This window comes from Pyrus communis, chromosome 10 (genome assembly GCF_963583255.1).
Source record: "Pyrus communis chromosome 10, drPyrComm1.1, whole genome shotgun sequence".
In the NCBI taxonomy this organism is placed as follows: domain Eukaryota; kingdom Viridiplantae; phylum Streptophyta; class Magnoliopsida; order Rosales; family Rosaceae; genus Pyrus; species Pyrus communis.
This window is the reverse complement of record NC_084812.1, coordinates 12170274-12192258: the sequence shown is the minus strand read 5'-3', so window position 1 is coordinate 12192258 and position 21985 is coordinate 12170274. Positions and strand designations below refer to the sequence as shown.

The following is a 21985-nucleotide window of genomic DNA, read 5'->3' as shown; positions in this document are numbered from 1 at the left end:
TCCCAAATGGACGAAACAACTTTGTTCATTTGATTCTTCCAGAAAATGCATTAGTGATAATTCTAGTGCTTTTGCAAAATATATAGCAGGGGAGGTTAGAGACCACAGAAATCTCCCGTTGGTGAGTGATTGGCGTAAGATTAAGGAAGAAGATAAGGAAGTTTTCTGGAAGAGAATAAAGGTATAGATATTTTTATTTTTACTTGAAAATAGAAGAACAAGTCAATGATAGTAATAATAATTGATTAGCTTGGTTTTTATTTATTTATTTGTTTATTTATTTATTTTTTATGGATGTAGGGAAATGTTTTTTTTTTGAAGATGCAGAAATAGTAAAAATGCCTATGATCTGCCATATGACGCTTAAGGTTGCAGAGCATGCGCACAAAGAGTTTAGAAATAAGTTAAAAAAAAAGTTTTATACTAACAAAGCAGCGGAGGTGCGCAGTCACCTTCTTCGCGAAGTGAATCCTGCACAGTGGGTTGCATTGGTAGCTTACTGGAATAGAGAAAAAACAAGGGTAATTGTTATGATTTATTTCGTTATCACTTTAAATTTGTCTAAAAACTTTGTGTTTTTTTTTTTCAGGTTGCTGAAAAAAATAAGATTAATAGACAAATGAAAACAATGAACCATACTACTGGAACCAAATCTTTTGCAAGAGTGTGGCAAGAATTTGTATGGATTGTACATTTTGAAGAAATGTTATTAGTTTTAAATAATCTATAGTTGTTAGAAATTTTATTTTTGATAAAGCGGAAGAAGCATGGGAAAGAGGCAGATCATGTAACCTTTTTTCATGAATGTCATACACGAAAAGATAAAAGTTAGATTGATGAAACTTCGGAGTGTATAGGTAATTGATTTTTTCATGTTAGTGTTTTGTTGTTATTAATTTTTATTATCTATAGCTTATTTATCTGTTTTACGATTGTTTGAATTTTTATTTTTAAAAATTGTAATGCAAGGCAACAATGGAGAGCAGTCTACAAACTTTGATTGAGTCGGGACAAGAGGATAATGAAGAACTTAGGAATCGAGTTTATATTGATACAATGGGTCCTGAGACTCATAATAGAGTCAGAGGATATGGTCATGGGGTGACTCCTGATATGGTGTCCTATGCATCTTCTTCATCTTCTACATCAAATTCCTCTAGGAGGTCATCTAAGAGTTCAATGGCAGTGTTGATGACTCAAAATAATGAGTTGAGGATGAGGCAAGAAAATACTAATAAATGGATGGCGGACCTAGAGGTTAAGATGGAACAATCAAAGTAGCGGCAGAATCAGTTGATTGCGATGTTACTTCAAAGATTTCAGCCGCAACCACCAAATAGACTGAGAACCCAACAGTTAGTTTTTGTATATTATGTGGAATGTTAGATGTAAAATATTTGTATATTTTGGCACTATTTTTCTTGTTAATTATTTTTATTAATGTTTGTTTTGGCCTATACTTAAATTTATTATTTTGGTTAAACAATTTTTTTTAGTTACAATTAATTGGAAACGAGTGCAGATTTTCAAATTTTTTTATTATTATTAACAAAGGTGGTGTCGGTTAAGAGTGTTACTAGTTTGAATATTTTATTTATTTAATTGTTATCTGACGTCGGTTAAAGAATATTTTATTAGTTTATCTTATCATGATGTCGGATAAAACCGACATTAGGTTGGATATATATAGTTTATTTTATTAGTTCACGTCGCTTTTAACCGACACTAGGTTGAATTATACGACGCTTTAAACTGACGTCAGCTTGAGTGTCACTTTTAACTCACGCTGAGTAGTGGCAGATTAAGCATACAAAGCGACATTGAAGCCCTTTCGTGACGCTAGCATTAGTGTCCCTATTCCAATCCGACATTACATTGTTTTATGTCGGATTTTTTGCCAAATTTCCAACAGAAATTGGATTTCTTGTCGGTTTTAGCTCTGCTGGTGATAGCCTGTATTGTAGTAGTGTATAAGTCGTTAGCCGAATGCTTCTTGTGGAATTCCCACATGTATTCTAAAGCTTCGCTGAGAAACAATGGGTGGAGATTCCGTCGGACTTTGATTAATGGCTTTTGTGGGGGTAGTGGAGGAAGCTTGCTTTCGGTTTACTTCTGGAAGTGCTCGAGGTGAGCTTTCATCTCCCTAGGCCAAAGAAGTAGTTTAATTTGCTTTTCGGATTCCTCAATCGTGGTTTCAAAGTCATGATCGATCACTTTCTTTCCTTGAAGCAGCTCGGCCATGAGGGCCAGAGGTTGTCGGTCATCTTCGTATCCATTGTTTCTTTCAGTTGCCATTTGGTGGTCAAGGTAGTTTGGGCTGCTCGTCAACGAGCCATACAGTCTATTCTTTAGCGCCGACGTTTTTGTGATTTGGACAACGCGATATATACATCGGTGGAGGAGTTGTAGGTATACCAATGTTGGTCACGTGGTTCAGATGGTTTAAAGGTGCGCTGGTTGGCTAATGAACCTGAACTACTAGAGTTGCACACACAATACTCCTCGTTGTAAAACGGCGCGTCAAAGTTAAGACATCGTCTGGCCGAAGATGGCTTGTTATCTTGTACTTGGAAGCTAAGCCTATCGAAAACTTTCTAGCGTTGGCTTGCACCAAGTACCTTTTGGGATGTTGCCGTAACTGTGGGCATCCATTGCGGTATTTCAGCCTGAAGTGGCTTTTCCTTCGACTCAGTTAAGATGACGTTTGCTTTGCACCGACTACATAAAAATATCGGTCTATCAGTTTCCTCTGTGCTAGAGTCTGACATTGACTCGACAATAGCTGGTCTTAAAAAATCTTTAGGTGGCTCATTTGAAAATAAATCAATCTTCAATCGCAGCCGAGAGTTTTGCTTAAAGATGAATTGCATTGGAATGAACTCGGCCTTCCCTTTTCCTTTATCCTTTGGTAGATGAGCATCTACCATGCTCACTGTCGTCGAAGGAAAAGGATCGACGTGAACGATCATATGTTTCTCGGGGAACTTAAGCTTACCATTGTCGATCCAGCTTTGGATGATGTCACGAAATATGACACAATTGTTTGTCGTATGTTTGTTCGAGTTGTGGTGCTTACAATACGTTTTTCCTTTCAAATCTTCAGCCTTGGGAATATTATGCCCTGGCCAAAGTTTGACAATTTTCACAAGTAATAACTAGTTGAAGATGGCGTCGGCCTTGGTGATGTCGAAAGTGTAGACTTTGGACTTTTTGACAGCAGCTTCCACAGAGGCCGAATAGGTTTTGGCATCGTTGGAGTTAACATGAGCCAATGGTTTGCATATGTATGGTTTTTTTATTACTATCTCGGCCGCGTCTATACTGGCATATTGGGACTCTTCTCCATCGGCCGATGCATAACTGACCGTAGAGTTCTTATAGATTGTTCCTCATGATAGGTATATCGAGATCTTCTCCTCTCGGAGCAAATAATCATATTGCTTGACATGTTGAGCCAGTTTGTACATATCTCGAAAATTTTCCCCTAAGAATTTCTTTTTGTACTCCACATCTAGGCCGTTTAGGGCAAGCTTAACGAACTCGACTTTAGGGAGAGGTACTCGGCACCAGTTTTTGGCCGACTTAAACCTCGTAAGGTATTTCGTTGACAACTCGTTAGAGGCTTGAGCATCCTGGCCAAAGAAGATACTGACACGTCCATCCCTGATTAATAGAATTGGTCATGAAATTTCTCAAATAGTTATTCCCAACTTTGGATGGAGTTGGGTGGGAGGTTGATATACCAGGCAAATGCTAAGCTGGTTAATGAGAAAATGAACAATCGTAGGTTATGGAAATCACTGTTAATGTCCCTACATTGAGCAGTGAATCGAGCCACGTGTTCTAACAATGACATAGACGACTTTCTAGCGAAAATGCTGAAATCTGGGATCATGAACCCCTTGGGGTACTCAAAGGCAGGATATGGGTGAATGAATTTTGGAAACTTCGGCCCCTTTTTCAAGGCCGAATCAATCATACTCTGAACTTCGACCATATCAACAGATGATGTTTCTGCTCTTTGATCAAATCCGTTTGATCTGCTGGTTGGCCCGCCACTTTTTTCTAAGTCAATCATTTTGAGCCGTGCAGATCATGTATCAGCCTGTACTGTTGGCAATGGGTTATTCTTGAAAAGAAGCTGCCTGGAATGATCAGCAGATCCACCTTCGTGAGCTTTATTAACCAGGACTTCAAGCAACTTGTTGTGTATAGCGTTATTATCTCGCATGTCTTTAAGTATGCTTTTCACCTCTTGGCTGAACATCTGCTCAAATTGCCAAGATTGTTTTTCAAGTCGTCGTCAAAGAAACGACCTAGTTGGTAGGTTAAAGGCCTCACCACTATCCTTGTCATAATCCTCCATTAATCCTTCAACAAAAATGTTTTTTTGTTGTTTTAGTGGGGATTTATACATCATAGAGCTGACCGTCGAGACTAATTTCCTTTTCTCGGCGTGTCACACTTGTGGCTTTGAGTGTCACAACAGCAGAAGGATTATGTGCCTGTAACAAGCCGTCTTGTCCTGGGTTCTAGATTGGAGGATTAATTTTCGATTTTCCCATGACTGTTTTCTTTTTTACTAACCGTGTCTCAATGGTCACAAACTTCGTAGCTTTAGCACTAGGTCCCATCGCGCGTGCCAAAATGTTAACCCTAAAAACTACCAAGCATACATGAAGGGCATACCGAGTAAATAATGAGCTAACTACGTCATTCGGTTATGTGTGAGGCGTGCCAACTCGACGACTAAGCTCGGTCGGGGAGTAAAATATGTTGATGTTGCGTTGAGCGCACTGCTGACTTCTTGATCTTGCGACTGCGACCGAGGAAGGAACACGTCTCGGCCTTTGGGCTCTAGAGCCTAAAGACAAGGTTGCTAGATCTGTGAAGTTCACAAATTGTTGGCTCTAGGTTCGGTCACAGTGATTATATTCGTGAGAGTATAAGCACGCCGAATTGGCACCAAACTATATGGACACAAATACTCGAAAGAGATGTATGTCTTGATGGTAAATGTGGTTTGGCCATCGAAATGCCGAACTTTAAAGTGTACTTATGAATATCTAATCATAAAACAACTCGGCGTTCAACTTGCCGAGCCTAGTAACTTGTAACACCTCACTTCGCCGAGAAGGCTGATGAGACGACCTCTACCAACAAGGACTCAAAAATCCTCGTCGATCGAGACTTGGATAAATAACTAGTCAGTCTCGAAGCAGTGCTGTTTATCCAAACTAAAGGTGCTCCTTGATCGGCTAATTCTACGGCTCTAGTGCTGTTTATCCAAACTGAACATGTCGCCGATTGCCTTCACAGTGCTATTTATCCAAACTAAAGATGTGTTGGCGGGAAGAAAGAGGGAGAGGATAAAATCTCAAAGGTTGTTAAGAAGCTTTGTGTAGGCAATTTATGTGTTGAATTGGAGGGGCCTTGAATGATGCACTCCTTTCTCTATTTATAACAGCAAATCCCCTCATGACCAAGCTAGAAATGGACTAGGATTAGAACTCTTCAATCTAATTCGATCAGGTCTCGGCCAATCCTAATTCCTATAAGACTTTGAACCAAACTCTTTAAGAATCCATATTCATCCCCTAATTCTCAGCATCCTTAGCCTTAAGACTCCTTATTGCATTGGGATTTGACTAACTCACCCTTATCCAAACCAAACCTCTTCGTAATAGGATTCAGTTGACCTTGACTGGACGGCCCATAACAAGATTCTAGATAAATACTATTGTGCCAATAATGACTCTAAGTTCGGCCCAAAATAGCATTTTGGGCCCAAACATTTATAGTGAATTTTATGAAAATAACATTTCTCAAAAATGCTCTCCCTGGGATTGTGTTTGATCATGTAGGTAAGTAATTCCCAGCAAATTTTTTGTTTGTAAAGTTTGAATTTAGGCTTCATTTCGTGTCTAGGATTGTTTGAATTGTATAACTTATTAGATTGAATGAAGAGTTGAATAAAACTACCAGTTGAGGGTAGAATGATGGATTAGTCACGAAAGAAATTTATCCCTTGCAAACTTCTGCCTTCGCTTGGACACTTGGACAAAATAAACAAGTGGGCATCCATTTCTTGATTCAACAGTTACTGAATCTACTGAGTTATCCTATCGAAGCCGATCCTAGACACCCAATGAGGCAATAGGGTTTAGGCACATGTAGGATGTGACTTCAGTGCAATTGGGTTTGTGGTATAACACAGTTACTGGTGAATTCCGGCATGCCCTTTCGTAATTTTTGCCAAAGAAATGAAGTTGAAATCGAATCGTTGAAATGCCTTCACGCACTTTGATTTGTCGTCCTTCACTTGCCGAATATTAGAAATCCTAGACAGACAAATGTAGACAAATATTCGCAGGCAATTAGACATGATGGGTTGTTACCTGAGAATTCATGAGATCGATTTGGCGAGTTTGAGCTGGCAGCACTCTTTCCGACCCTTTATTTGTTTAGCTACTAATTGATGCATGATCTCAACTGCGTTTAACCACTTAGCCGAGATCATGCATCAAGTTAGTAGCTCAACGCAGTTGAGCAGGCAGATCAGTCTGTCGATTGAGTTTGAGAATGAAGAACTTTCTGTCTCCAAATAGATGTTGTTAATCCCGTAAATTGGATCGTAGACAACTAGTTCGAGGACTGAAGAACTTTTTAGTCTATAATAATTGGTATCCTACGACTTCAATTTGTTCGAACTCATTTCATCTTTGGGTACCATCAGCATTCTTCCTTTGGTGGTGGAAAGATCGCACCGGAAATAGCTGTCTAACAATTCTTAAAATAAATCATATATTCAGTTTCAGTGATTCGGAATGCTTGCGACGGCCAAAAAATTCACCTTTTAACTCATGAGGCAGTGTGCCACATTCTACCCCCATTTAACCCATTCTCACCAACAACACCTGCACTTTGATAATTACACAAGTTAAAACCACATTTAAAACTATATTTACTTAATGCTAAGTACAAAACAAAATTAATTTGTTTTAATACAAAACAAAATTAAATTTTATGCTAATCTTTTCACGCGGCGGAAAAAAGTTAACATGAATATTATTTAAAAATTTGAAGGAAACCACCTGGTATTGGGTTTCCTTTTCCTAGTTAGAAAATAGAAAGGGCTTGGCTCCCAAGCAACCAGCAGTTCTACTCCGTGTAGGATTATGAAATCATTGCATTAGCAATTTATATATAGGCATAGGCAGAAGCCAACGAACCACAACAAACGATCATCTATTGCTTTCTTCAAAATTCTAACCAGAAAGACAACAATTATGGCACTTTCCAAGTCTCTCTTTGTTATTTGCTTACTGTTTACCGTCTCCTCCTCAGCCGCCGCACAATCGCCATGCACGACCCATGTCTTCTCCAACAAGAAAACCTTCGCCGCATGCAGTACTCTGCCCGTTTTGAACTCGACGATCCACTGGAATTACTATCCGTCGACAGCCACGGTTGACATTGCATTCACACAATCTGTGGTGAGTGACTCGAGATGGGTTGCATGGGCCATAAACCCTACGTCTACTGGCATGGTCGGTTCACAAGCCATTGTCGCTTACAAAAGAACCGATGGAACTATGACGGTTTATTCTTCACCGATTAAAAGTTACGGTACTCATTTGGAACAAGGGAATGTAAGCTTCCCTTTGTACGACGTCTCCGCGGTTTATGAGAACAACGAATTCATCATCTTTGCGATCATAGGCCTTCCGAACAATGTCAGCGTTGTGCACCACGTCTGGCAGCAAGGACCCATGTTCGGGAACACCCCCGGAATGCACTCGCTTTCCGGACCCAATGTGCAATCTTTTGGAACCTTAGATTTTCTTTCCGGGAAAACTGAAACAAGCAAGGGAAGTACTTCAACGTGCCCCTTAAAATATGCGCATGGAATTATCAATACCATCAGTTGGGGCATACTTATGCCCATCGGCATAATCGTGGCAAGGTATCTCAAGACGGTTGAAGGGGCCGATCCGGCATGGTTTCATGCTCATAGAGGATGCCAAATGCTGGCTTTTCTTGGAGGGATTGCAGGGTGGGGAACTGGAATTTTTCTTGGCTCTAAATCTCCGGGGATTCAGTACAAAGGGCATAGATGCATCGGCATCACTCTGTTTGTCCTTGCCACGATTCAAGTAGCGGTAGCTCTTTGTTTGAGGCCAAAGAAGACAGACGAGAATAGGAAATATTGGAACTGGTTTCATTGGGTTGTGGGGTATGGAACAATCGTCCTAAGCATCACCAATATTTTCAAAGGATTTGACATATTGGAGCCGGCAAACAAGTGGAAATTTGCTTACATTGCCATCATCGGTACTTTGGGATGCATCGCTGCAATCCTAGAGCTACGAAAACTAGGCTCTTTCCTTTCGAGGTTTAGAAGCAGTCGAGCTGCAGGGCCAGAAATCGTCGAGAGTACTCAAACAATAGTGTAACTATATACTTTTATTTGTAATTCGTTGAATTTTTTTGTAATTTGACACTTAAATTAGACAGATGGTTTCTGTTACACGTATGCACTTTTATATCAGTATTTTTGTTACATTTCATTAGCAATTTACATTTTTTTGTCAGAGTCGTCAAACATCCAAAAAACTTGAGAAGATAAAAAAGTAAAAAAAGTAGAAATCAGCCATAACCAGACGAAGTCACAATCCCCCACAAATATTAAGAAAGTATTGATCTTTGAAGCCAACTCAATGAAAGTTTCTGTCAAAATAAAACACGTGTAAGTTCGGAAAATCTGACCTAAATTGAACTACAAAGGGTCTTAAAATTCAAAAATTTGATAATGGAAAGAAGCTGGATTGTCATACGTGTCAAGAATGTCATCCAATTTGTCAATGTTACCACTCTTTCTGGTATAGATTTGTTGCCGTTCTTTGTAATCTAAAGGAATACAGAAATACAACGCGATTCAGAGGCCGAATTGAACTGCAAAGATAATTCTGTTTATATCTCAGCTGGTATACACCTCAGCATAAATTTTTTTTTCTTCCAAACACAAAAAGCATCCACGAAAACCATTCTACACGTCCAATTTCATTACACGATGACACAATGAAAACATGATACTCCTTCCCTGTTTCCACTCCTTTATTACTAGTTGAATGATCGAAAGCCACGTTGGGCAAGGCAGCTTTCAAACAAATAAGTTAATTAATCGATTGATTATTTAACTTGATGGAAGGAACTTGATTACGCAGGAAACGAGCAATTTCCTAGCTGCAGGGAACAAGAAAATAACTTCTGTCTTCGCTTTACTTATTCATTGGTAAAACTAATGTTCTTTGCAGGATGTTATGTTGCAGGAAAAGGCAGCAGCGGTACCAACCAACGAATTCGACAGCCCTTTTCTTCTATCATGCCTGCAGATACCCTTTCTCCTCCAAATATGATATCACGGTTTGAGCCATCTCGCCTGGGGAGACACAATCCCCACCCTTCTGCTGCAATACCATCTGCAAATCAATAAGTTGGACTCCAGTTTTAGAGATTAACATTGGACCAATAAAAACTAAGAAAACAGTAAACTGAAAAAAAGGAAATACAGGACATGATAGAAGTTTAGCAAGGTGATTTCATTGTTTCCTGGTCCAGTATTAATAGAAGTTTAGCAAGGTGGTGTCTAGTGAAATGGTGCCAGTCAAGACCAAACTTTTACACCTCAGCGCACTTTCATTTGGATCGTTCAACTATTCTGAATCTACACAGAAAATTGGGATTCCACAGGATGGCTCAATACATAAAATTCCTTACATGTTACAACTACTAAGATGAACGTAGATATAATTTCTTTTCAGACTGCAAAGCAGATCTTTAGAACTGCATACGCATATATCTATACCACCAAAGCCAATCACACTAGCATAATCATTCTTATTCTTCTCTTTGTCTGATGAGTAATTAATTCATTCAGAAAAATGCAAAACGAATGCTACCCTACACAGAAGCATGATTTTACGTACCTCGCACTTTAATGGTGGCTCATATGGATCATCAACCCCTGTAAAGCCTGCAGAATGCAAAGAAATTATCCACCGCTCATTATTTGGTAAGATTGATTTCGCAGGGGTGGGGAAAGAAATACAACAACACAACAAAGCCTTTTCCCACTAGGTGGGGTCGGCTGTGGGGGGATGCAACACGAGGACTTCCCAGGAGATCACCCACCCTAGTACTACTCTCGCCCAAACTCGTTTAACTTCAGAGTTTGGATGGGATCCAGTGCATGGGAGCTGGTATGATCGCATCCCAAGGATTCGACATAAGATGGGGAAAGAAATAATGCAAAAGTATAATTTGGTACTGGATTGGCTTTAAATGCAAATTCCTAGAAAATACTTTTAATTTTTCCAGCTCGTGCAAGCTTGTACAGTCCCTTTGGGTCCCTATTCTCACACACATGCAGCGGCACGTCCATGTACACCTGAGAATTGTGAGTTTTATCAGTTCATCAATCATCACTGGCAAGATAGAGCCTCTTGTCTTTTGTTTCATTTGGTGGTAATAAAACCAAATTGAATGAGTCAAATTTTTGGATTGAATTCATTGCTCATGTTAAAGACACCACATACCTCAATAAAATCTCCTTGGGGAAATAGTGCACGGCAGGCATCTCGGTCCTTTCTGTAGGGAGATATTAAGCTAGCAATACAAATGATGCCAGCATCCGCAAAGAGCTTAGCTACCTCGGCTTTTTCATTTTTACAATTAAATCAGTAAAAAGATAATAGAAAACAAAGGGAAAAGCCAATAATTTAACTACAAAAATACCCACCAATTCTTCGTATGTTTTCTGCACGATCTTCTGCTTTGAAACTAAGATCACGATTTAGACCGTGACGAACATTGTCACCATCAAGGATGTAGGTGAGCTTTCCTCTCATGTGCAAGCCTTGACTCAAAGCACATGCCACAGTGCTTTTTCCTAAATACAGAGACCAAGATATGATAATGTTGGTTATGAGATTGCGTAAACTATGCAGTGACAAATTGAACAGAAAGAATTACCGCAGTAAATAAAGATGTATCATAAAAGTCTTCCAATTGTGGAGAAAGTTAATGTGTTAAATTTCTTCTCTAATAGTTCTTGCTTTATATTGTGCCCCTGCAGTAAACACTCCGAAATGGCTAATAACTATTACAACAACAACAAAGCTTTTTCCCACTAAGTGGGGTCGGCTATATGAATCCTAAAACGCCATTGCGCTCGGTTCTGTGTGGCTAACAACTATTAGCTAAAACTAAAATTACAGGGTACTCCAATGTGTTACATATTATCAAAATAAAAGTAAAGGTATAATCAGCAATACTACAACTAAGAACCAGCACATATTGGTACTAAAGGAAAGCACACAGAAAGAGATTGTTAGCTAACAAGTCATCTCTTTCCATTCCATTGCGCGTGTTTGTGTGTTTGCATTCATGCGTGTGTTTGTGTATGAGAGAGGGCGAGATACATAATGCACTCATACTAGTTAATTTCTTTTTCATTATCCTCTTTTGACATATTTCTTTGAAAGGGAAAGCTGAGGTCAAATAATGTCACCACCTTTCATGTAGGTATCATTATGCATAATGCCAGAAGGGTTATATACCATATCGGCATGATTACTTCTACGCAAGTTTAACTACAAGTCACAGATTCCCATAATATGCACAACAGAAAACCACCAAATCTTACAAACTTCAGAACTATGAAAATAACATAATAAATTTTTTATAAGAATAACTACATAAGAAAAGAGTTGAAACTTTGTGGGAATATGCAGATAACAAAAATTGCTTCTGAGACGCCAATTAGCATTTGGTATAGCAAAAGTGAATAGAAACAAACCTGAACCACTTAGACCAGTAATCCATATGACACAGCCTTTCTGCTTAAGCAATTGTTGCCTATCAAGTTTCTCCACCGAGCACTTATGCCACACAATGTTTGCCGAGTTATCCATGGTTGACATCTGGTGCAAATTTCTACCTAATTAGATGGTTGGTTCAAAATTAGAACCGTAAATCCATCCATATAAAACAGTATGTAATCTTACAACATTCTAGAACAATAGTTTAATGCCAATAAATTTCATTAAAGTTTCAACGATATATAAAATCACTAAATTCTGCAAACAGCCTTCCATAATCTAAACCATGGATCCTTATCAAGTGTCATTTACAGAACTGGGAAAAAAATGAACAAAGAGAAAAACACCTCAAAGAGGTATGAACATCCTTTGAGGCTCAAAACAAGTACAAAATTCAATGTATCGTGTTCAATTCAAGGCCGACTGATAAATAAAACTGCAAGAATTCCACAATCAGCTAGCTGAATTACGTCTAGACCGAAAAATAAATAAGCAGGCAAACAAAGAAGCAAGGTTCATATGGTTACTGAATCATCAACCTATGAATCACTTGAAATGCTTCAATTGAGCTCGAAAATGGCGGCTGGCAGCACCGATGAGAGTTTAACAGCATGAATGTTGTGTACAGGAGAAAAAGATACGGAGAGCGGTTTACCACATAGCAAAGTGGCAAAGAAGAAGAGAGTAAAAAGAATGAGTCCACTCCAGAACCAATCATTTAGTACTTATTGATGCGTTTTTATTAAAAAATTGGTATAATAAAAAAGCTGTGCTTAAAAAGATGTTTGGTAAACTCTTAAAAACAGTTTATTTTCACAGTTTTGAATAAAAAAAAGCTGAAAACGTGAAGCAATAAAAATAAGCTTATTCTTACATCACAGCAAAAATAATTTTTTTTTCAAAAAACAACAATACCAAACCAACTCTTACTACTAATACAAAACCAGTTTTCTTTTTCCGTGGGAAACAGAAAAATTAAAATGTCAATTTTTTATTACATGGGAATCCAACTTTAGAGTTTACTTTTCTCCCCCATTCCATTACCATTTCCACCCAAAGATGTATACATACATACATAAAAATATATAGATAATCGTATATATTCTCACAATATTACCAAAGACCTTATATTTGAAAAGGGTTAACAAAATTACTAAACATGTTAAATTTTGATTTGTAATTCACGAAAGCAGAGAACTTTATTTCCAATGACATCAAATCAAATTAAATTTAAAAACAAGCAGAGAAATCTTGAAATGAAAGGGGAGCAGCGAGTGCAGTACCAGAAATGGCGGGGTAATCATTCCTCAAAGAAACTGTCGGGTCCTCCATTGCCTTAATAGGGCGCAAAAGCCTGGATCCAATCGCAGCGCCGGCCTTTTTCACCTTCGAAACCCCCAGCTTCGCCGCCGTCAACGACGGCGCCACCGCCACCAACGGTCCAGATTCAATGTCCCGCGGGGGGCCGCAAATCGACGGTTTCAATAACTTCACCAAACTCATCAATTACCAAGAAAATGCGAGAGATCACAATCAATGGATCAATTAGGGAAAATTTGGGTTTTAATATAATTTTAATTTTAGTGGTTTTGCAAAATTAGAGAGACGTGGAGGGCAGACATGGAGAGCGAGGTGGACTGGTTGCGGCGCGAGAGGAGGTGGTTGGTCGATTGAATACGTTTTCTTGAGACGACAATCAATGGCTCTGGTTCCATTTCTTTCTCGCCTTCTCTCTTTCTTCTTCTTTCTCTCTAGACTTGCAGAGGAGAGAGATCTTCAGAATCCAGTAGGAATGGCAACGGATCAGTTTGGAACGGAAATATTATATCCATCCCATCCCGTATTATTCATAACCATACCCAATGAATAACGGATTTTCCATCGTTTAATGAGTATATCTATTTTCGTTAATACAAAAAATATGTTCGTCTAATTTACGCATAATAATTTAGTAAATATTAATTTCGTCATTAAATATTTGAGGTATAAAATGATTTAATTAATGGATTTTGTGGAACATAAAAATTAAAGCTAAACATTGATAATATTGGTTGATCTTTAATATCTCGCATAAATAGTATTAAATTTTCATAGATTTTGATTCATATCAAAACTTTTGAACTTTGTCACAAAATGTAACTCACACAATGCAATTTTTATATTCTCAAGATAATGGATTCAGTGAATAATGAGATACATATATATACATATAATTATATTATATATATTATTCAGTTCGGATTCAGGTACGGATATAGATTGGGAACCCCTATAACCATATCCAAAACTATAACCGAATAATATTCACCGTTTGTTCGCATACCCAAAATATACCCAAATTTTCATACCCGAATCCAATCCATTTGGACAGTTATTCACAGTTATCAGATTTAACGGTTAGAATTATCATCCCTATAATCCAGCAACGGTTATGGTGGGAAGGGAGTTTTGTCCCACGCGCTCTTATGAGCATCATCCTACTCTCACAGTTTTTTTTTTCTTTTTTCTTTTTTCTTTTTTTCTAATAAGCGATATTATGTATTAAATTATCATAAAACAAAAGGAGATCAAACCCTCTACACTTAAAATAGATGTGATTTTTCTATAGACCCAATCATTAACTGACACTATATTTATAAACATAATTTTTCTTAATTATACGGTTAGAAACTTAATACGTGTCAGTTAATGATTAAGACTACAGAAAGACCGTAGAAGATTTGGTTTCAAACAGAAGTGATGGAGATCTTAGCTAACGACGAGGCTTAATAAGCAATATCCTATACTAACTTACTTTAAAACAGAAAAGGATATTAACTAACGACGGGGTTTGAACCCACGCTCTCATGTAAGGGCTTAATAACTTACCACCACTATAGTAGATGACCACTTGCATTTTTGTAATTATATTGAGATTCATGTTTTATACATGTTTTCAATGTTCAGTTGAAGCTTTATTGATGAATATTGTCGTTTCTTTTCCTAAAAAAAAACAAAAAAAAAAGAAATAACTGATAAAAAAGTAATCGTGTAGCACATATTTTGTATCGAGCTGTCTTTCATTCATTTTATTATAAAAACACATAAATGTAGTTTTTTTATTTTCTATATCATGTCACACTATAAGATGGAAGTCGTTAATACAAATTACTTTCAATTTCTTTTTGAGTGGATAAATATTTTCTACTTATTGCCTAAAAATAAATATTTCTTACCTACCATAGCGAGCACGTTTTTTGTGTATTTGAATAATTTAATATGTTTTTTTATTCAATGATGTATTTACACTAATGAGTAAGATATACAAATTAATATCGAATTCGTTATTCACGAAAGTTGAACTTAAGACCTCCCACATAAAAATGAAGAGGAATACTATTGTAGCAATGCTCATTACCATTTTTTAGGTGAGCATAAATTCACTTAATAAAGAGAAGGAGACCATGTCACGTGATGAAAAATGAAAAAATAAAGATCATATTACGTGATAAAAGAGAAACGTAGAATTTGATTGTTTAAATACGAAAACTCTTGAATTTATCCTTGTCAAAATCTTAACACACCTATAGCATGTTGAGTGTGGTCTGGCTTGGAAATGTATGTGTGCTTTAAAAATCCCACTCATTAGGAATACGAATCCAAGTGACACAAAGGTCAACCAAACAAAAAGGCCACGTCACTTGACAACTCAGTTGACCAATCGAACAAGGCCACATCACTTGACACTCTGTTGTTTTATTTTGCAAATTCCTAATCAAAAGTTTGACATAAATGGTACGTGCGCCAAACTTGTATATCATAAGTGGCACCAAAAAAAATGTCGTAATTGTACGTTAAAACTTTTCTTATCTTTCTGAACAAAATATATTATCTACACTAAGGGGTGGGGGAGCGGGCTAACCTCATAATGAGCTAATAATAATGTGATTCAAATTCGCTTTCATTGAGAATCGAACCTAAAACCACCTATTTACAAATAAAGAGAAATAACACTAGACTATAGTAATAAGTGGCGTACCTCAAAACTTAGGTAAATGATAGTGATTGCGTTGTGGAACCAATCGGGATTTTGGTGGTAATTGACATAGAAGCCACTAATTGGTGACTTTCTTTTGTTAATGGACACTTTGTGATTGGGATTATCCTAAATTAGTTCTCTCTTCCTATCTATCCAACATGAATCGTGCAAATAGTTTATTGTCATGGCCCAAGTACAATTTCACCAAACAAAAAGCACTTTATGTTATAGCTTCAAGGCCAAAAATCACAAATGTGTGTTTTCCTATAAAAAAAAAAAAAAAAAAAATTCACAAATGTGTAGTAAATGCCAAAATGAACCAACCTAAACCAAAAATTTCAGTATATTGAACCGAACTAGACGAATTTCTTATTTGATTAATGTTTAACATTTCAGCAAGTTCGTATTATATATGAGAAACCTGATGCAGTCTGATGAGTTTCAGTTTATCACTCTAGCTATTATCCTTGTTCATGAGTTTGTAATTTATGAGGGTTAAGGAATATTAAAACCTACTAGATAATTGTGGTCAACAAATGTCTTTTTGTGAGAGTTCCTTGTTGTTGGGGCCCAAAAATATCACACACCAATCCAATCAAGTCTAAGGCTTAATTGTCATGCAAAGTCTACATTCAAGCCCAAACACATGCCAAGACGCATGATCGATGAGAAATATATTTACAAACAGGCTATGCCAAGGTGATTAAGCTAGATATTCATGCCATGCTCATGCCTATTCATCACATGTTTCCTCATGATAGTTACTATTCATGGTAAGCTCAAGTCACATACTTTGGGTTTTTCAAGTGGATTGTGGTGTGGATGGTTTCAGAAGGTTATTGGGCCTACGTGAAATCAGGGTTATGGAAGAATTTGGACTGCTTGGGGCCCAAGGATCCAAGCCCATACCTTTTGCATTTCACGTATGCAACATTAAGAGATAACTAGACTAGTTTACCCTTTTCCCTAGCAAGCCAACCCTCTTAGTTAGGACTAAACTAGATTCCTACCTTAAATGCATGCTAAGCATAGCAAGTTAGGCATTTAATGCTGACTTTCCCATCCCCAGCTTGCACAGACAACCAACGCGCGAAAGCCATGAGGCGCGCTACCAGAAGTAGTGTTTGCGGAAGGCTACCCTGGGAAAGCCCGGCCTCAGGAAGAAGCAGACTGCAGGTCTCAACAGTGCAGCTACCTTATACCAAAAGGGGAATAATATGATGGCTAGAAAAAAAAAAGGGGAAGACCAAGCCATAAGGAGAGATTCCCTTGAACCTTAGAGAAAAACCTTTCACTTACCTAAGGAGGGGGAAACCATTAGAGGCAACAAACAAAAGATTGAGAGGTAACATAGAGAGAGAGATAAAAAGAACACAGAGGAGAGAACCACCCAGGAAATAAGCTTAGAGAGTTCCATCTAGCCTATAAACATTATCCAAGCCTCAAACATCATCATCCATGCAAACTTAGTAATTTCCACAGCCTTGCATTAAAGATCCCAGCCATTAGAAACCTTACTATCACCCTAGAAAAGCCCAGATTATCCAGTGAAGAATGTCATACAACTAAGCAAAGCCTTTCTCTTTCATCTTAAACCAATAATCTTCTAGCTTCCGCACTACGTTTCACTTGAGCAAGTCATCATCTTGATCAATTATGCTATCTTTGAGCCATTGATGTTACCGGGGTATTTCCTAAGACAAGCTAACTCTTTCAAGATATTCCGGGACTTGGTACAAATCAGTACCAAAAGAGACAAAATAATGTTCTCAAAGCCCAAGTCCACCTCGACCTAAAAGTCCCCCAACATAAATTGGCAACTATGCTGGGAACAGGTCGCAATCTTGATTCAATTTCTCCAAGATCCAGAAGAAACACTACCAGGAGTGGCAATGCCTTAGTCGTAGGCGAGGTTGTTTCCCAACTTGACAAGTCTTAATGCTAAGGCCAGCACCAGGAGAGCTAGGAAAACCTAAACGAATATGACATGTTGGACATCATCGCATCCATTCATGTTTTAGGTAAAGCCCAAAAAGAAATTGATGCGACTATGAAAAAGTTGAAAAACTCAATCTTGAAGCCAAGCGAGAAAGCCAGTGACAAGGATTGCACGCCCAAGGAAAAAGCTTCCCATGATGAGTCATCTGCTGTTGCTGGCAAAGGTCCTAAGTAAACACCACCTTTCGTCACTTAGGAAGACATCATGGCCATGTAATAAAAAGAGCTGCACAAGAGGTCGAAGGATTGAAATATATTTCTAAGCCATAATATCCAACTAGCATTCTCCACATGCCATACTCTAAGGGATACGAGACTCTCAACCTCGTTTTCTTTTACGGAAGAAAGGGTAACCCAAGGAACATATTTATCGTTTCAATAACGTTGTGGGTCCTTATGCCGACGACTACAACCTTTGTCTCAAGGAGTTCTCGAAATGTCTAATTGATCATGCCTATACTTGGTACACCACCCTCGCACCAGGTTCCATCTAGACCTGGAATATGTGGCAGGTAAGTTCTGAAAAAATTACTTCTAGTATGAGGAAAGGGTCACGACAACTCAACTCAACTCAACCCAACTTAACAATACGCGTCAAAAGCATGGGGAAAATCTAGTGGCTTTTGTCAAACGTTTATAAGACCTCGCCTTTAACTACTATGATGAGAAAGACGAGGAAGCTCTTGCGTAGATTTGCATCAGCAACATTGTCGCTGACTACAGGGTGTACTTAGAGAACATCGATATCAGCTCGTTGTCGAGGCTCTTGGAAGCAGTTTGGAAGACCAGCTTGTCAATCAAGCCTTCCACGGGGAAATCCTGGAAAACTGACAAGAAGAAAGTTCATTATGCCCTAATCGTGGATGACAGATTTGACTACAATCCACAAAAAATGAAGGAAAGAGATAGTGATAAGGAAACTTATTGTCCATTAGAGTGAGCGATAAGGAATTCCAAGCCATCATGCATGCCATGTTCACAGATGAGGCCTTAAAGCTGCCACAGCCATACAAAACCCCTTCCAAGGAAGATAGAAAGGATCCCAGGTACTGTCGCTACCATCAATATATAGAACACCCCTATATTGGATGCCAAACTTTGTGAAAAATTCTCCATGCAAAAATCCACGAAAAGGACACTAGAGCTGCCGTACAAGACGCAAGCCATAGACATTGATCCTTTGCCGAAACGCCGAAGGAAAGAGGTAATAGCTGTCATCATATGCTCCAGAGATGATGATGCCTACCACTAGTGGATCAATGACCCCAAGCCACCGAAAGCTATTTGGGAATCTTCTAGGAACATGGATAAGGATTACTGGTGCAAATACTTAAGGCCGCAAAACTATTACACGTCATGGCCTCAAGCTGAGGGATGGAGGGATAAAGATACAAATCTTATAGATTTTGCCCCAAGCTTAAGTGAAACATTCACCATCAATATGCTAGAAAAATACGACGAATGAACCTCGGAAGAACAACTGTTCAACCAGGAAATGACGGGTGTGACTTTGTACAGCCTTGCCGACATGGAAGCCAACACAACTGAGCGTTACCTTTCCTAAGGGCAAGGCCTACTGTAGCGCAGGTCTTCCGAGAAAATCGGAAGTTTAAATCCCTATTCAACCAGCTTGAATATGGCCTGGAAGCAAGGATTGCTATTGCTGAAGCTTTCATGCATGTTTCCGAGGACTACGACCTCGTTTGGCGGCTCGGACCATACTGACCATTTCAGTCGGATAGGATAATTTGTCATCGGATAGTACTGACTAATTAATCAAGTGTTTGGTATAGTATTAGACTAATAGCCGTATTATTTATATTGTGTTTGTACTGTATCGGATAAAAGAGCTTAGAACTTTTTTTTTTTAAGAGAAAAAAATTAAGCATTAATGAAAAAGAAAAAAAATAAAAAATAAAAAAACTTGTCAAATGCAGGAACCCATTTTGATGATTAATGGAAAAGAGAAAGAATAGAAAACAAAAACAAAGTTGTCAAATGCAGAAAGAACCCAGCAGCCATTGCACCAGCATGGGTGGATGGTGTCAAGCAGTGGCGTGGAGCACAGACAACGAGTTTAAGTGGTACATGTTGAAGCAGAGGATGCGACGACAAGTTTCTAGGAGTAAGGTTCTTGGATCTGGGTTTTGGCAAACGGCAACAACAAATTGTGACAGATACGAGGTTTGGGTTTGGGGCTTCAACTTAACGCAGCTCGGTTTTAGACTTCCAACTCCCATATGAAATCTCTTCCAATTTTGAATTTAATCCCCACACCCCAATAAAATCAATTAGCAATTAAGCCATAAACCCAGATATTCAAATTGTGATGCCCAGAAATGGAGGTCGCAACACCCAGGAACGGAGGTCACGATTCCCACCTGGATTCGATATACTACCTCCAATTCTCTATTCGTATCTGCTTGATGTGGATCGTTCGATTTGCTACCTCTAGATGTCTATTTGAATCTGTTTGGTGTTAATCGGAGGTTGTGACCCTCAATAACTGATGGCAGGATAGGTCTGAGAAAGGTGAGCGTGATTTTTCTTTGGCAGGTGTCCAACGAATAATCCCAAGGTGGCAGATGGGATAATGAAGTAGGTGGGAGGGGTATAAAAATGATGGGGTCGGATTAAATAATCTGGTGCTTATTTAATACCAAACTTACCAAACACCGGTTTCGTATTATTAGTAATATTTGATGGTCTTATACGGCATGCCAAATGAGGCATATGGCTCTTAATGCTATACTGCCCAACTGCAGAATGCTTTCCTTGATAACAACAGCGTCGTTATCTTCACTAACGAAGACATGGAAGTGGCTTTCCCTGACTACTAGAGGCTACTATACCTGAAAGGGCAATAAATGGCGTTTTCATCATGTGAGCTTTGGTTGACAATGGCTCATCCGTCAACATTCTGCCATTAGCAGTGCTCACTGCAGCAGACATCCTAATGTCAAATGTGGTAGGATCTCAAATCTCTATCAGTGAGTTTAGGAACAGCAATGAGGAAACTATTGGATACATCGAGATCGACTTCAAGATTGGCCCTGTCAGGTCCTTTACTAAGTTTTATGTGATTAATATCAGCCTATCACGCTGTGCTCCAAAAGCCATGGATAAACAAGCACAAACTCGTGGCCTCTATTTACCATCAGTGCGTTAAGAAAAAGATTGGTCTAAGGCCTATTCACATTCAGGGAAACCAGATGCCATTCAACCTAAACGAGGTTCACAATTCTAATGCCGAGTTCTATAATGATTTCTCAAGTGCTGAAAGTAGGATATCACAGGCCTCAATGATACCTTTACCCCCTTAGGAAGATGTTCAAGATCTCAGTGACCAAGAATTCCAAGCCACTGTGGAAAAAGGAAAACGTATACAGCCAAATGCCAATGTCTTTGTCTACACTTTACCTTAATGCTCCACGGTTGTGTTTCCCAACGGCCGTGTCGTTTACCGCTTATGATGGATTGGGGTGCCTGACCATATTGTGTGGGAAAACCTCAAGTATGGAAACACTGCATACCAAGTAAGTGAAGCCCCTAAGGAAACTGAAGACATGCCTGCATCTGCTGCCGAGGATGGATCCCTGTAAAAAATCATGCCTATGCCAAAATGCATGGACGATGGATCCACTGTAGTGGCGAGAAAGCTTGAAGATGTAAACTTAAGTGATGAGACCTCTGTACAAATAATGATCTCAATTAGTGTTTACTAATATGTCATGGAAAAGAAAGAACTAGTCAGCCTGCAAAAGGAGTTCAATGGCGTATTTTCCTGGAGCTATGAAGAAATGTCAGGCTTTGATCTAAATTTAGTGTGCCATACGCTAAATACACAGCATGGGATTAAGCTTGTAGTGCAGCCAAGAAGGAATTTCCACCTAGAAATAGAAGCTAAAATCAAAGTCGAGGTAGAAAAGCTCCTGGCAACCAGATTCATCAAGCTTGTCAAGCACCCTCTTTGGCTAGCCAACATTGTCCTAGTAAATAAGAAGAATATTGTCCAATTTCGGAGATGCATCGACTACCGACATCTTAATGCAGCATGCCCAAATGACGAGTTTTCACTGCCCAACAT

At 38.6% G+C, this 21985-nt stretch overlaps 2 protein-coding genes and 1 non-coding gene across 5 annotated transcripts; 1 reads left to right on the top strand and 2 right to left on the bottom strand.

The window, feature by feature from the left end:
• Window positions 1-7289: 7289 nt before the first annotated feature.
• On the top strand, window positions 7290-8456 carry LOC137747861 (cytochrome b561 and DOMON domain-containing protein At5g47530-like). Its single transcript, XM_068488001.1, has one exon. It carries the CDS (start codon window positions 7290-7292, stop codon window positions 8454-8456), a length of 1167 nt encoding a protein of 388 aa, XP_068344102.1.
• Window positions 8457-8863: 407 nt separating this feature from the next.
• On the bottom strand, window positions 8864-13629 carry LOC137747137 (adenylyl-sulfate kinase 1, chloroplastic-like). 3 transcript variants are annotated; one of them, XM_068487161.1, is made up of 7 exons: window positions 13166-13629; window positions 11861-12001; window positions 10802-10951; window positions 10599-10717; window positions 10366-10450; window positions 9990-10036; window positions 8864-9482 (listed from the first exon to the last, which is right to left on the bottom strand). In XM_068487161.1, the coding sequence occupies exons 1-7, from the start codon at window positions 13383-13385 to the stop codon at window positions 9384-9386; spliced, it is 861 nt and encodes a 286-aa protein (XP_068343262.1). In that variant the 5' UTR covers window positions 13386-13629; the 3' UTR covers window positions 8864-9383. The 3 variants fall into 3 exon arrangements, with proteins under 3 accessions (XP_068343262.1, XP_068343264.1, XP_068343263.1); XM_068487163.1 differs by having other exon boundaries at window positions 11861-11997; window positions 13166-13284; XM_068487162.1 differs by lacking the exon at window positions 13166-13629 and adding an exon at window positions 12230-12578.
• Window positions 10158-10276, bottom strand: LOC137749070 (5S ribosomal RNA). The gene has a single exon (XR_011070151.1). It is a non-coding gene; the product is annotated as a 5S ribosomal RNA (ribosomal RNA).
• Window positions 13630-21985: the final 8356 nt, after the last annotated feature.